This window comes from Phocoena phocoena, chromosome 5, assembly GCF_963924675.1.
Source record: "Phocoena phocoena chromosome 5, mPhoPho1.1, whole genome shotgun sequence".
Lineage (NCBI taxonomy): Eukaryota > Metazoa > Chordata > Mammalia > Artiodactyla > Phocoenidae > Phocoena > Phocoena phocoena.
In genome coordinates, this window is record NC_089223.1 from 139,197,724 (window position 1) to 139,213,875 (window position 16,152).

At 54.5% G+C, this 16,152-nt stretch overlaps 1 protein-coding gene across 1 annotated transcript in view; it reads left to right on the forward strand.

The window, feature by feature from the left end:
* The first annotated feature begins 187 nt into the window (after positions 1-187).
* GAK (cyclin G associated kinase) overlaps positions 188-16,152 on the forward strand; it is a 50,443-nt gene continuing 34,478 nt past the window's right edge. The window contains exons 1-5 of the mRNA XM_065877301.1: positions 188-332; positions 10,073-10,134; positions 10,850-10,909; positions 11,815-11,929; positions 14,893-15,035. Coding sequence (XP_065733373.1) covers positions 188-332; positions 10,073-10,134; positions 10,850-10,909; positions 11,815-11,929; positions 14,893-15,035 — 525 coding nt within the window. The remainder of the gene's footprint in view (positions 333-10,072; positions 10,135-10,849; positions 10,910-11,814; positions 11,930-14,892; positions 15,036-16,152) is intronic.

The following is a 16,152-nucleotide window of genomic DNA, read 5'->3' on the forward strand; positions in this document are numbered from 1 at the left end:
GCGCATGCGTGGCCGCTGGCGCGGCGGAAGTGAGGCGCCGGCGCTCTTCCGGGAGGCGACGCGCTCCTGCCCCTGCGTCGCGGCGTCGGGCGGAAGCTGGAGCGGTTCGCGGCCGGCGGTTGCCGAGTGGACCCGGACGCGGCTGGACGCCGAGCCCTCTGTCCGGCGCCCGCCGCGGGCCGCCACCATGTCGCTGCTGCAGTCTGCGCTCGACTTCCTGGCCGGCCCGGGCTCCCTGGGTGGTGCTGCCGGCCGCGACCAGACTGATTTCGTGGGGCAGACGGTGGAGATGGGCGAGCTGCGGCTGCGGGTGCGGCGGGTCCTGGCCGAAGGTGAAGCCGGGGCCGGTGGCATGGGCCCGGCCGGGGGAGGGTCAGGGCCGGGGGAGAATGGCCGCGGCGGGGAGGGTCACGGCCGGCCGGGAGGCCACTGCTGAGGGTGAGGCCGGCCTAGGGTTGGGCACTTCCTTGTTGGAGGCTTGGGGTCAGGCCGGGGCAAGGTAGTCTTGGCGGCAGGTGTGGGCTGACCCGCGGCCGGATCGGAGGCTGTGGCGGCGGGAAGGAATGGTGGGCAGGCGGGGCCTGGAGCGAGTGGCCACAGTAGAGGCGGAGCGAGGGGGCCCCCGCACGGCTGAAGGCTGGAGTCCGGAGGCGGGCGGTGCGGCGGCGTGGGTCTAAGTCGTGGTCCTTCCCTCGCATGGAGGGCGGTAGTGGGGCAGTGGACGTAGGGCTGGCCCTCCTCGGGTGACAGGAACTCCGGCGTGGGTGACCGTAGTCCTACCCTGCTTGGGTGTTGGGACAGACAGCAGCGCAGTGTCCGGTAGCCGGGCTTCCTCTCTTACCACCTGAGCGTCCCGCTCCCCGACCTCGGTGTGAGATCCCACGGAAGTTACTGCAAGCTGAGCCAACAGGTGTGATCGGAACAGAACCTTGCAGGGTGGGCTGGTCCATCTTTAGTCGGCTGTGTTTCCGCGTGCTCTCTCTAGCTTCCTGAACGTCCTCTCCCTTCTTCACCCAGAATTTATCACCAGTGTTGGCGCAGTCCTAGTTCCTCATCTGGGTTTTTCTGTTTTGTCTGGCATGGCAGATTTCCCTAGCCCTGGTGCTTACCAGCTAAACACAGCTGGCTTTGGGGCTGGTGCTGAAGCAGAAGTGTATCCTCTGCATTAGCACTCTTGCTTCTGTTTTTGCTGCATTTGAGGTGGGAAACTGGCTGACTGTTCTGGTGCCCTCATTCCTAAAGGCCTGAGGTGATGTTCTGGCCTTAGCATCAGAACACACTTTTCCTCCACTGTCAGAAACGAAGAGATTTTGGGTGTGATTTAGTGAGAAAACATCAGGCTCTTCCTTCAGAGGTAGGGGCCAGTATCTCTAGTAATGAGAGTTCCCCCAGATCAATTCACTTATTCTGAAAATACCAGGCAAGTATTTTGATTCTTTTAAGAAATTCACAGGGGACGGTACATGGTTTCTGCCTTGTGGAAGTTCAAGTAAGACATGGGCTTTGATGACCAAAGGACAGCGCAGTGCAGGGGATCCTCTGGGTGGATAGACAGAGGGCGCATCTGAGGTGGGAGGGTGAGGATGCATCCCTGCTGGGTGCAGTGGCAGGGCCAGGGGGAGGAGGGGTGGGATGGGAGGTGGGTCACGGAGAGAAGGAAGCTCTTGCCTGTGGCTTAACACCCAGGATGAAGAACAAGGATAGGGGAGCAGCCACTGTGGCTGTGCAGAGCACCTGTTCCCTTTGCTCTCTGGGCATGTCAGGAGCTGAAAGTCACCACTGCGATTAGCAACTGTAGATTTCCTCCCCTTAAACTGAACTGGCAGCTCACAGCTTCTAAAGCTTGTGAAGCCTTTTTCTGAACTGGAATGGTAAGAAACCTGTATGAAGTCGTTCACATAAAATAGCAACCTTAGAACATAAGCTGTGGGAAATCAGGCTGTCTTGCATAAATATGGGGAAGGTCCCAAACCCCAAACCCTTGGGTACCTATGTTGACAATTCCAGAATTCTTCAGGTTTTAGAAAGATAGTGTGTATCCTATATGTCCTGGGATACTGCCGCGGGAGTTGGGAAAGTGTCACATAATCAAGTGTGTTACTATATCTGTAATTAAATAAGTAAGCATCCTCACTGTGGGATAATTAAGTCTTCAAATAGCCTCACATCAGTTCATGTCAGGTGTTGCCCCAGGTGAGTTTATAATAGATCAGGTTTTGCTATCAAATGATTTAGGGAAAAAACATTGGTTTTCATAGCTTTTTGGAATTTGCACTTGTCTGAAATGGGTTATTGGGCAGAACTGTGGGTCGGGTGATCCAGATAGCTTTCTAACCTTTTCAAAATTTGTTCTAAATTTTCACTTTCTTAAAGCAAATTACTGGGAGTCCCCACAACGTCAGAGATGCCTAGTCCAAGTGGACTTCAGGATGCGTTCTGCGTGTTGTCTTGTTTCGGATTCTGTATGCGCATGCTTCCTTCTGCCGGAAAGGATAACGGGGCTGGATCGCTACTGCTTAGGAGCATTTGGTCCCTCGGGCAGCCCAGCTCTGTAGGGCTGCTTTGCTCTGTGGACTCACTCCCGTGAGATGGGCTCTTCTCTGCCAGGGAGGGTTCCGAGGGGACGTTTCCTCTTCGGACACTGCAGAGCACAGATAGCCAGGATCTTTGCAGCAGGGGCTTAGGCTCGGTGGCTGGTGTGGCCATCGGGACGAGGTGGCGCACGTCTTGTGCCTGAGTGATCGCCCTCTCGGCCGGCCCACCTGACCCTTCACTGGCACGTTGGCAGCTTTAAGGTCAGCCTTTAACCGTGGTGATAGCACCCAGCATAAAGCAGTAATAATCACCATAGCAGTACTTATGGGGTCCTGGCTACTTGGGGGGCACAGTCCCTGGTGCTTCATGTGGATTGTGATCATGGTGGTGCTGAGGTCGGGGCCGTCGGGAGCTTGCCAGTGCCCCCGGGGGGTGATGGTGGAGTCGTGGTGGTGCTGAGGTCGGGGCCGTCGGGAGCTTGCCAGTGCCCCCGGGGGGTGATGGTGGAGTCGTGGTAGTGCTGAGGTCGGGGCCGTCGGGAGCTTGCCAGTGCCCCCGGGGGGTGATGGTGGAATCGTGGTGGTGCTGAGGTCGGGGCCGTCGGGAGCTTGCCAGTGCCCCCCGGGGGGTGATGGTGGAGTCGGGCGGCAGCTCAGGGAGGCTCTGGTCCCGGGAAAAGCCTGGGTCGTCTTAGGTGTGTCCCGGAGGGATAAGTGTCCAGAGGAGATCAAGGTAAGAGAAGCTGCCGGAGTGGTGCCACTGGGGGGCCAGGTGGGAGCCGAGCGCGGAGGCCGCCACTGGCTTTGCCCTGCCCGCTGGGCGCCTGTGGTGCCAGGCCTGCGGTACTTCTCTAGTGCGTGTCTGTCTGCCGGCACATGGGTGCCTGGAGCGGGACACTGGGGAGGTGGCCCTGGGGCCGGACACTTCGGGGGTGTCTTCCGGGGAGGGTCCTGGGATGGGGACGTCTCTCTGTAGGGTAGGTAGTGATCACGTGTGTGCAGTGGAGCTCCTGGAATTCTGCTCTGTAGGGGTGCCTGCTGCTTACCAGCAATGCTGAGGGAAAACGTGTTAAGATCACCCGGCCTGGTGCTTGCTGTCCTGCCAGCAGTGCCCCACCTTGCCTGCCCCTGTCTGTGACCCTGCGCTGTGGGAGGGACAGTCACCGGCCTCCTCGGAGGCCCTGCCGGACTCCAGCCTCCCCACATCCTCCTCATTGTAGTGGATAAAAGTGGTATCTGGTTCTGTTGGTCTGCGCTTCTCTGATGGGTGAGTTTGAGCTTATTTCAGTGCCTGTTAGCTGTTCTGGCTCCCCTTCAGGAATTGCACGGCCACGTGCTGTGCCTATTTTCTTTTATTGAAAATAATTTGAATTGCGTCATTCACCTGGGGTGATGGATTTCAGGTGCTTTGACAGATGCATGCACCTGTGTAGCAGATGGCTGCGCAGAAAGTTGTCACCCCAGAAAGCCTCTGGGCCCCAGTCACCCTCCCGGCCAGGCGCTTGCTGGCTCTGAGTCCCCTCTTCTGGGACAGCGTGTCTCTGGCGTCGCGCCTGGGTGCTCTCACCGGTGGCCTCATGGTTTTGAAGTTCGGTTCCCCTTTCTGCTGCAGTTTGCTGTCCCACCCCTGCCATGGACCTTTGGGTGTTCCCATTTGGGGCTATTGTGAATAAAGTTGCCAACGACATTTTTTATGAGGTTTTTGTGTGTTTTCCTTTCTCTTGGGTAAAATGCCCAGGAGTGGAGTGCGGGCTTTTAGGCGGGATGTAGGGTTAGCTTCAGATGAAACGGCCAAACCCTCTCCACCGTGGCTGCACCAGCTTCCGCCCCACCAGCTCGTGAGCGCCTGTCGTTGTGGTTATACCCGTTCTCGAGAGGGTGCAGTGGTCAAATCTGCATTTTCCCTGTGATACTGTCCAACACCTTTTCACCCGCTTATTAGCCAGTCGTGTATCTTTTCTGTGTGTGAAATGTTTGTTAAAATCTTCTTTCCATTTTTTATTGGGCAGGAGTTGTGGGAGTTTCTTATTATTCTGGATCTGAGTCCTGTTTTTATATAATACACGCACGCGCACGCATGCACGCGCACCCCCCCCCCCCCCGCATATGTGGGGAAGAGGAGGTCAGCCATTTCCCGATTCCAGAACATACACGGTAATGACTGTGTAGGGCACTGTCTTAGCAGTGCCCAACATGGCATGCCTTCATGCGTTTTATACGCTAGTGTTACTATTTTTACGTAGACTTTTAATTTTGAGGTCATCATAGACTTACGTGCAGTTGTAAGAAAAGGTACGGAGAGGTCTGCGTACACTGCCCGTTCCCACTGTGGCAGCATCTGGAAAAACTGGAGTTGCCATCACAACCAGGATTGCATGTGTCCATCCCCACAAGGGTCCCTCGTGCCTTTCCCAGCCAGATGCCCCTCCTGGACCCCTGGAAAGCACTAATCTGTCCTCCTCTGTAATTTGTCCTTTGAAGAATGCTGTATAAGCGAAATCACACATCATGCAGCCTCTTGGAACTGGCTTTTTTCACTCCGCATGATTGTCTGGGGAGCCATCCAGGTTGTTGTGTCTGTAACTAGTTCCTTTTTATTTCTGCAGAGCACTCCGTGGTGTGGATGTACCGTAGTTTGCTCAGCCATTCACCCACTGAAGCACATCTGGGTTGTTCCCGGTTTTTTGGTTATTTGAAATAAAGCTGCTGTAAACATTCGTGTACAGGTTTTTGTGTGGCTGTGTTTTCATTTTTCTGGAATAAATGCCCAGGTGCTGGGTCACATGGCAGTTGCATGTTTTGTTTTTTAGAAAACTACCAACCTGTTTTCCAGAGCGGCTGTGCTATTTTCACATTCCCATCAGCAGTGGCCGAATGTCTTAGTCTGCTCGGGCTGCTGTACAAACTGCAGGCAAGGTGGTGTAAACAACAAGTTCATTTTCATTATTTTGGGGGCTTGGAGTCTGAGACCAAGGTGCTGGCAGGGTCTCTGGTGAGGTCTTTTCCCTCGGCTGTTCTGGTGTCTCCTCTTCTTCTAAGGACTCTAGTCCTGTTGGGTCAGGGCTTTAACTTTATCTCCCTAAATGCCCTCTGTCCAGATACAGTCACATTGGGGGCGCATAGAGCTTCATTCAACACGTGACTTCTGGGGGGACACAGCTGAGTCCATTACAAAGCGTGATGAGTTTCTCTGAGTCTTTGCCAGTATTTTGTGTTGTGTTTTCATTTGATCATTCAGCAGGTGTGTAGTGGTAGCTCACTGGGGCTTTAATTTGTGTTTCCCTAAAGGCTAAGGCCGTGCTTATTTCCACCTCCCACCCTCACAGGAGAAACGTCTCTGTGCCTTCTGCCTGTTTTCAAATCGTCTTTCGTTGCTGAGTTTTGAGAGCTCGTTGTATGTTGTAGATACGAGCCCACTGTCAGATGTGGTTTGCAGGTGTTTTCTCTCAGGCTGCAGCTTGTCTTCCAGCCTCTGAACAGGGTCTGTTGTGGATCTAAAGCTTTAACTTTCAGGAAGTCTATTCTATCACTTTTCCTTCCTGAATCCTGCTTTTGCTGTCAAGTCTGAGAACTCTTTCCCAAGCTCTGCGTCTCCAGGATTTCTCTCCTGTGCTGTCCCATGGTTTTGCATTTGTATGCTCTGAGTTGATTGTCGTGTAAGGTGTAAAGTTTAGATTGAAGTTCTTTGTTTTGCCTGGAGCTGTCCAATTGCTCCAGCACCGTTTATTGAAAAAACAGTGCTTCTAACATGGAATTGCTTTTGCATCTTTGTCAGAAATCATTTGGGCATATTCGTGGGGCTCTATTTCTGGGGTTTTTCTCTTTTGTTCTGTTGCTCTGTCCCTCCACCAGTGCCACACGGTCTTGATTACTGTAGCTATACCATAAAATTTGAAATTGGGTTTTTTTTTAAATAGGAAAAATTTCAAAAATGCAGAAAAGTAGAAAGAATAACAACAGAACAGACACCTTTGTCCCTGCTCTCCAGAATGAATAAACGGTAGCTTTTTAAAAAGTCGTATTTGGTTCCAGACTTTTTCTAAACAGTGAAGCATCACAGATGTTGTTAAGGGTTCTGTTGACCCCCTACCCCCTGGTTGCATTTCTCTGTTTTCTTCAGAGGCAGCCACCACCGTGAATTTACGGCATGTACTTCCTGCTCATCTCTTGTTTCCTCTGCATGTGCTGTGTTCACAGGCAATGCATAGTCCTGCTTTTCGGGGTGTTAAATACAATACAACTGACTGTGTTGTTGTTTATTTTAAAAATTTATTTATTTTATTTATTTATTTTTGGCTGCATTGGGTCTTCGTTGCTGTGCGTGGGCTTTCTCTAGTTGCGGTGAGTGGGGGCTACTCTGTTGCCGTGTGCGGGCTTCTCATTGTGTGGCTTCTCTTGTTGTGGAGCACGGGCTGTAGGTGTTGCAGGCTTCAGTAGTTGTGGCACGCGGGCTCAGTAGTTGTGTCCCGTGGACTCTAGAGCACAGGCTCAGTAGTTGTGGCGCACGGGCTTAGTTGCTCCACAACATGTGGGATTTTCCCTGGACCAGGGCTCGAACCCGTGTCCCCTGCATTGACAGGTGGATTCTTAACCACTGCGCCACCAGGGAAGCCCGTGACTGCGTTTTAATAGCTGAAGAGTTTGTTGTCGTGATCTCATTTGCTCGGCACACATTTCCGATTGCCCACTATATGTCAGACTCTGTCCTGAGTGCTGGTGACACGAACAAGCTGGATGACATTTCTGCCTACTGAGCTTGCAGCCTAGTGGGAGAGACAGTAAACAGGTATCCAAATGAATGTGTAGTAGAGCGTCAGGTATTGGAAAGTGCTGGGAAGAAGGAAGGGCGTCAGGGATAGGCCGTGGCTGGAACAGGACTGAGCCAGGCAGGTGATGCGGAGCAGAGCCGGAGTGGCGAGAGGGGGAGCTGGGCCAGCGTCCGGGCGAGGGTGCCCGTGCAGGGCTGCGGCGAGTGCAATGGCCCTGGGTAGCAGTGGGCTTGGTGTGCTGGAGGAAGCATGGTAGTGTGGGTGCGGCCGCAGCCGAGAGGACCAGTGCTGGGGCTGGGCAGAGGCCAGGAGATGTTCCAGAGGACCTGTGGCCTTGCTGTGGTGGCCCTCCGGTCCTGGAGGTTTTGGCAGTGTCCTTAGGATTGTTTGCTTTACGGGCTTAGCATCTGCAAGCAAGACCGGCTTTAGTTCTTCCTTTCTGACCTTCCTGCTCTTTATTCTTCTAGCTTTCTTTCTCTGATTAGGCTCTCCAGCAAAATGTCATATTGTGCTCTGAGAGCAGCAGACATCCTTGTGTTGTTCTTGATCTTAGAAAGACAACACTTTTTTTTTTTTTGTGGTACGCGAGCCTCTCACTGTTGTGGCCTCTCCCATTGTGGAGCACAGGCTCCGGACGCGCAGGCTCAGCGGCCATGGCCCACGGGCCCAGCCGCTCCGCGGCATGTGGGATCTTCCCGGACCGGGGTGCGAACCCGTGTCCCCTGCATCGGCAGGCGGACTCTCAACCACTGCGCCACCAGGGAAGCCCTCATCTATTTTTTTATATTGACTTACTATTTAATTTTATAACTGCTACGTTGAGATAAAAGTGACGTACAGTAACTCTGCATATATGTCAAAACACTTTAAATATGTCCCGTGTGTGTATATGTATATGTATATGTGCGTGTATGTATATGTCTGCATAGCTGTCATTGTCATCAAGGTGGTGAACAAACCCATCACCTACACAATTTTCCTCCTTCCCTTACAGACCTCTCCTCCCATCCTCGACCTCCAGGCCGCCGCTGATCTGCTTTTTGTTACTGTAGAGTAGTCTGTATTTTCTAGGCTCTCCTGTAAATGAAATTGTGTCTCCATATACATATACTCTTTTTCCTGGTTTTTGTTCTTCAGTGTAATCGTTCTGAGAGTCATCCTGTTGTTGCATGTTAGCAATAGTTCCATCCTATTTGTTGGTGAGTCGTGTTCTGTGCAGGGATGATTGGTTTATCCATTCACTATTGATGGACGTGTGGGTTGTTTCCAGTTTGGGCAGTTACAAATGGGGCTGCTATGAACATTCGTGCACAAGTCCTCGTGTGGATGTGTGCTTTTATTTTTCCCGGGTAAATACTAGCAGTGTAATGACAGGGCTGTAGGGTTGGCATATGTTTAACTTTTAAAGACATCTCCAAACTGTCTTCCAAAATGATGATACCATTCTGCACTCCCATGAGTGGTGCATAAGCGTGCAGTTGCTTCACACCTTAATCACTAGTTGGCAGGTCGGTTTAAGAACTTTTAGATGTTCTAATAGGTGTATAGTAGTATCCTTGTTTACGTGTGCATTTCCCTGGTGGATAATGACACAACATTTTTTCATATGCTTACTTGCTAGCTATTTATCTTGGTTGAGTGTCTTTTCATATACTTTGCTCATTAAAATGTTGTTAAACTGAACTTTGGATTTTCTTTAGATTTTCTGGATAGAGGTCCTTTGCCAGGTGTGTGATTTGCAAAGTCCAGTTAGGGGCTTGTCTTTCACCCTCTCAACAGTGTATTCCAGAAATCAGTAAAACCATCTTTAATGAAGTGCATTTATCATATTTTTCACGTATGGATCATACTTTTTTTTTATATCTCAGAAATCTTTGCCTAACTTAGGGTTTGTAGAAATAAAGTTGATTTTTTTGTATGTTGCCCTTGCATCCCACAACCTCTCTATACTCATTTATTACTGATCGTAGCTTTTGGGGTGTAGGTATAAGCTTGTCTCCATAGACGATCATGTTGTCTGCAAAGAAAAACATTTTTACTTCTTTTCAATCTGGATGCCTTTTATTTCTTTTCTTGCCTGATTGCACTGGCCAGCACGTCCAGTGTGATACTGAATGGCAGTATCCCTGATCTTAGAGGGAAGCGTCTAGTCTTCCACTGCTGAGTGATGTTTGCTATGGGTCTTTCAGAGATGCCCTTCATCAGGTTGAGCAAGTTTCCTTCTGTTCCTAGTTTGCTGAGAGTTTTAAATTTCATGATGAAATTTTCCACTGTAGGAAACTAGAAAAAAGTAAGCAAATCAAACTAAAAATAATTGAATTACATTGATTAAACCGACTCTGCTTAGTTGTGATGTATTATCCTTTTTTATATGTTGTTGAGCTTGATTTGTTGATATTTTATTTTATCTAGAATTAATGATTTGTTAAGAATTCTTTCATCCACATTCATGTGAGATACTAGTCTTCTATTTGTTTTCATAGGACTGGCCTCAGTTGTGTTGATTTTCCAGCATTGATCTCGCTCCTATGTTCATTCCCTTCCTTCCTGTGAAGCAGGGTATTTAGAAGGCAGTATTATATAAGTCGGGGCCATCATTGTTGCAGAAAACAAACTGCTAGCCACAAGTCCAGTTTGTATTTTACTTAGTAAAGGTATTTTTTTCCCATGCTTATTCCAACTTTATTTGAGACAGGCAAAGTTATTTTTAAAGCTTAATGTTAAATAAAGTCACAGCACTGAACTGATGTCTATTTTTCTAATTTTCAGGAGGGTTTGCATTTGTGTATGAAGCTCAAGATCTGGAGAGTGGCAGAGAGTATGCATTGAAGGTAATAAAGGGGGACAAATGCTTTTGTGGGTGTTGGTGTGTTTTAAAAGAAACAGGTCTCTAAGTGACAGTGTTTTCAGAGATTTATCCCTGTTCTTTAGTTTGTTTCTTTTTTGCAGTCTGTATCTATTTGTTTTACTTGTTTCTTCTGATGGTGAAGCCTCACCAGTTTTAGAGGACTGTAAAGCTGTGGTTTCCAACTTTGGGGCAGGGACTCAGCGGGCGGCCAGGGGGAGGAGAGTCAGAACTGCCAAAGTAAGGGTTCCACGAATACCGGGAGTTTGAAGGCCACTCGTGTAAAACAGCGTTCACAGTGTATCTATAAATAGGGGTCACGGGGGTGCGGTGGGAGGGGACGTCCGGGCCACTTGGGGTGCCGGGCACGCGTGCTAGCTTGTCCTGAGGCTCACAGAGGGCCTGTCTCGGGGGCGGCTGAGCTGGCGGTGTGCACTTGCACTCTGGCATCCAGAACTAGACCCACATCTCTCATTTTCCTCTAGCCTGTTTGGAGAAAAGCCTCCTATTTTTGGTTTTTCTTACGTCCTTGGATCATAAAGGCCCATTTCCAAGGGTCCGTAACCTCTGTCAAGTTTCTCTGCGGGTCAGATGTTAAAGCATAGGCGGGGGAGCCCTTAGATGTGTTGTGTGTGTTCTCTTGGGTACAGAGCACAAAGATAAAGCCTCTACTCTTCCTCGTATGTTATTTCCTGATACAGAGATTACTGTCCAACGAAGAGGAGAAGAACAGAGCCATCATTCAGGAAGTGTGTTTCATGGTATCCTTTTCCTGATCACGTGGGGAGGCCTGCGTCCAGCTGTGGTTGAGCACGGCCGAGAGGCTGCTCGGTGACGCCCTCTCCGTGTTGCCTTCCCTGGACTTACCTGCAGTGCGTGTCTAGTAGGAAGGAGTTCTCTTCCTTGTTCTTCACTCTCAGGGTGATGATAAGAGATCTGTACCCTTGGGAGCGTCGTCATTCCTGCTGAGAGGTCTCCAGGCCGGGGGTGGGCAGCCCCCTGCCTCTGCCCTTCTGCCTGTCCTTCGTGACCTGGTGTGGCCCACGGTGCCCGGCCAGCAGCTGTGCCCCCGGCCCCTCGCCAGGCCTGGTTCCCATGGGCCTCTGTGTCGCTTCTGATCAGCCCCCCGAGTCCCTCTCGCCCTGCCCAGAGCATGCGGGCCCCCCCTGGGCGTCCGTGCACGGCGCGTCGGTCTGTGGGGCTGGCGCTGCTCTGCTCTCCACTCGCGCACGTGCTCTCCTGGAACTGGGGTCTTCCCTTTGCTGTCAGAATCCGTTCTCTTCCGTCTCAAAGCTCTGTCCACTGTGAGCCTGCCGGCCGCCTGGGCCCAGGGGTCCTCACCTCACTGGGTTCCCGGTAGCCTCGTTCACCTTCGCAGCCTTGCGTGTGCCACGCCCTCCGCCTGCTGTCCTGGCCGGCCTGCGGTCAGGTGCGTGGCCAGCGTGGTGGGGGTCTTTGTCCCTACCTTCCCTCCCGCTCCCCCTCCTGCCTGCGTCTTCCTGCAGTCCTGGCTGCCCCCCACCTGCTTGCTGTCCTCTTCTGGCTCTGACGCGGCGAGATTGCAGGCTAATTGCATTCAGTGTTCTGACCTTAGTGTCTTAATATTATGTATATATTGTTTTAAACGTGCAGACCTATGCATTCTCCTTTAACAAGACACCTGCAGAAAAAACTTTCAGGCCACGCAAATATTGTCCAGTTTTGTTCTGCAGCGTCAATAGGAAAAGAGGAGTCAGACACTGGGCAGGCCGAGTTCCTGCTACTCATGGAACTCTGCCGAGGTGAGATTCCAGTGGCTCGGGACCGCCCAGCAGTCGAGAGATGCTCCCCGGTCTTCTCTCCCGGAGACACGGTGGCTGTCACGGAGAGAGCATGGCTCGCTGTCCGGTGGGAGCTGTTTGAGAGGCTGCATCCCCCCTCGTCCCCGTGCTGGGCGTGGGGGCAGAGATGGGTCTGAGAAAGGGGTGGAGGCGTGCTGTCAGGGCTCTCGGGCAGCAGGAAGCCGCCTCAGTCGGGAAGCGGTCAGGTGAGGCCGGGGAGGTGGGCTTGAGCGGCTGCGCCGTCCTGAGGCTGCGACCTCACCTGCGTCGAGGTGGTCACACTTGCACTTGCTGTGTTCTGAAAGGAGGACTCCTGTGTCCACTTAAGGCAGCGGAGAGCCCGTGCCTTCCAGAGAGTTCTAGGGGCTCAGCCTCTGTCTGTGGTGGAAGCAGGCCCCCCGCCTGGAGGGTCGGGCTCGGCTCGTCCCCGCACTGAGCACCTGCCCCGTGCTGGACCCGTGTGGGCAAAAGAGCGGGAGCGAGGTGGCCGGAGCCCGTCCTGGGGCTCGTGGATGGAAGGGGCAGGGCAGGACTCCTGAGGCCCGGCAGGCGTAGAGGACTGGCTGTGGGGCCCGGAGTTGGGGCAGGGGCCGCCAGACGTCCTGCTTGTCCATCGGTCGCAGGCAGTGCATGTGGGGCCGCCACGAGGCCAGGGGAGAGTGAGGGAGACTGCGGCAGGCGGCTACCCAGGAGGGAAGCAACCCCAGGGGTCACTGCCCCCAAGGAGTGTCCCAGGAGGAGGGGTGGGGGGCCGTGAGTGCAGGAGTCATGCTGCGAAGAAGAGCAGAGATGGGGTGTCGGGGCTGCTAGGGGAGGGGGTGCTGTGGACTGCAGCCGGGAGCCAAGGTGCACAGGATCCCTGCCCCGAGCGAGCGGAGGAGGACGGGGGTCCCCATCCTGAGCAGATAAGGCAGAACCTGGAGCGCACAGCGCTTTCCGACGGGGTGGCGTGGGAGTGCCGGGCTCCGGCCAGGAGCGGCGTTGGGATGCAGCCACGTGCTGGCTCCTCGGTTCCCACGGCGGGTGAGTGCCGACCCGCCCAGCCCTGGTCTGGCGCCCGTTTCTCCCACTTAGCGGATGGTTGGCGTCGCTGGGTTCTACCTGCAAGAGGCCTCGTGCTCACTGAAGACAGCGTCACGTGGGAGCTTGTGAAGCAGGGTCCTCTCCTGCGAGCCTGCTGCACCCGCGCTGGTGCCCCCATGTTCACACACGCCCTCTGGAAGGCTCCCAATGCGCGGGGGCGGCGGGGGCCATGCGGGTCCCACAGGGCCCTCTCTGGGCCCTTGGTGTCCCCGGAGAGCCGAGGTTCGTGTACGGCGCTCCCCGCTTGTTGTTCAGCCGCTCGCTGCACCTTGGCGTTGCTTTGATCTTGGGTTTGGAGGCCGTGGGCGCCTTTCACGAGTGCGGGCCTGCGGGTGGCGCCTGAGGCGGGGGCGGCCCCGATGCGGCGACCTCGGTGAGTGCACCAGTCCTGGCGGTGCTGCCGGGACTACCCATCTGGGCCAGCGCGCGAGGCCCAGGTTGAACACTAGGCATGGCGGTGCCAGCGCCCGGCGACGCGGGGTCTTTGGGAGTGGTGGGGGAGGGGCATGTGGGCACCAGTTCCACTGAAGGTTGGTCTGGTGGTGGCCACCCTGGATACATGCCCCAGGAGCCCCCATCCCTTCCTGGGACCCCAGCTTTGTCCTCCGCGGTGCCCTCTCAGCCGCCGTGCCACCTACAAAATTATCTTTAGAAAGACCGCTCTTCATTTTCATTGAACGTCAGAGGCCAGTGAACCCTGACCTCGTGCGTGCACCGGCTCGTCCCCGTTGCCCCAGACAGCCTGGCGGTCACTGTGTCATCCCTGCTCTAGACCCCTCGCAACACCTCATGGGGCCTCTGCCCTGTCTGCGTCTTGGGGGGCTGGCGGTCTGTTCCTGAGGGCCCCATCACCCCTTGGGGCTCCATCTCTACTGTGGGCCCCCTGCCCCCGCTGAGGGTTAGGGTTAGGGCACAGCACAGACAGAGCCCAGCCCCAGTCCAGAGTCAGGGTGGGGAAGGGCTGCGCAGCTGTGCCGGGAGCTGCAGCAGGGTGTGGCAGGGGCTTGGGAGCTGGCGGGTTGGCAGGAGGCAGGGTCGCAGGGCGAGGGGGGCTGAGTGCCGGTTGACTGTTGGGCCTGTAGATGTAGTGGTGCCCTTGCAGCTGCATCGAGTGGACCACAGGCCCTAGCGTGCGGAGCTGAGCTGTGGAGCGTGGCAGCCGAGGCAGCCTGAGGCCTGGACCAGGGAGGGGGCGGCCATGGAGGCCTGGACCAGGGAGGGGGCGGCCGTGGAGGCCAGCCCGGCAGAGACGGCACGCGGCACGTGGTCGTGGAGGGAGCTGCCGTGGAGGGGACCGGCCAGCTTCACTGGTCTGGGCTGCGGCCAGTTACAGCAGGACTGGGGCCTGGGCCTCAGAGACAGGAAGGCACAGCCTTGAGGTGGGCATCCTGGGGCCTGGGATGGGGGCCCAGAGCGTTGCTCTCCAAGTCTGTGCTCTTCCCACGCCGCACTCCTTGTTGTCTGCGTGTTCAGTGTGGAGATTTCTCCTTAACAGCGGAGGACCGTTGTTACCTAAGGAAACACGGTGATTATGTCCTTAGAGACATTCGGAAAGACATACGCACTCGTGGTGGTTTTTCTTGTAGCTTGCTGCGCCACGATGGGCTCCCAGGGTAAGGAGTCTGCTGGTGGCTGGGCAGGCGCTCCCAGGCAGGGCTCTGTGACTCACTGTGGCCCTGGTGGAGGTCACACAGTCCTCTGCGGGGCTTGGTGACCGACGGAGGGTGGGGTAGCCCCTCCCCCCCGCCCCCAGCCCGCCGTGGGCTTAGGAGGGCAGTGGGCCTGGGGCGGGCGTAGCCGTTACAGCTCTGTGGTGATGTGAACTTAATTGTCTTTTCTAGGGCAGCTGGTGGAATTTTTAAAGAAAATTGAATCTAAAGGTCCGCTCTCGTGCGATACCGTCCTGAGGATATTCTATCAGACGTGCAGGGCGGTGCAGCACATGCACAGACAAAAGCCGCCCATCATCCATAGAGACCTCAAGGTACCGCCTTCACGCTCGCGCCGCGGGACAAGAGCCCCCCGTCCAGGCGAAGCCCCTCTTGCTCTGCTGGGTGTTGTCGCCTGCGTGGGTGTGCTCGTGGGCACGGGGGCCCAGTGTGGAGCCAGGAGGAGGTGACCGCTCCCCTGGGCTGCGCTCGCCGCCACCCTTCCCTCACCCGCCTTGGGGCAGGAGCCCTGCTGCCGGTGCGGGGGCGGGGGTGCTTCCCTGCCGGGGTGCTGGCATGCCCATCCCAATGCACACACGGGATCCGTGTGTGCGTGGAGCTGCCCTTTGCCATTTTGCCGCCTGGTCGGGGGCTTCTTAGTGATTTTGCCTTTTCCTGATTAATGATGTTGAATGCTTTTGCCATGTTTATAGTCATCAGTGCTCTTATTCCCCTCACTCTTCGGTTAAGTGGCTGTGTTTTCGCTGTTTTTCTGTTGTCTGTTGGTTTTATTTATTTATTTATTTACGTTTGGCTGCGTTGGGTCTTCGTTGTTGCTGCGCGGGCTTTCTCTAGTTACGGCGAGCGGGGGCTACTCTTCGTTGCGGTGCGTGGGCTTCTCACTGCGGTGGCTTCTCTTGTTGCAGAGCACGGGCTCTAGGTGCATGGGCTTCAGTAGTTGTGGCACGTGGGCTGGTAGTTGTGGCTCGCGGGCTCTAGAGTGCAGGCTCAGTAGTTGTGGCACACGGGCTTAGTTGCTCCGCGGCATGTGGGATCTTCCCGGACCAGGGCTCAAACCCGTGTCCCCTGCATGGGCAGGCGGATTCTTAACTACTGCGCCACCAGGGAAGTCCTGTTGGTGGGTTTTTGTACATTCTTACAACAGTCTTTTTTAAGTTACATGTGCTGCAAGTATTTTCTCCTGGTCCGTGGCCTGATTTTAGCAATAATCCAACATCCACAAAGCTAGTGCCCCGACTCTTACCATGGCTCAGGGTAGCAGCACACCAACCCCCTTCCCCACCTTCCCCGCCCCTCCTCAGTCCTACTTGCTAAAAAAACTGTAAAGCAAACCGCAGACGTGCCGTTTCCCTCCCAGAAACTTCTGTACTACTTCCCTCATGTCCAGTCTGTAGCCAGCCTTCCTGGTTTCCTTGCTGGTCTGGAAGAGTG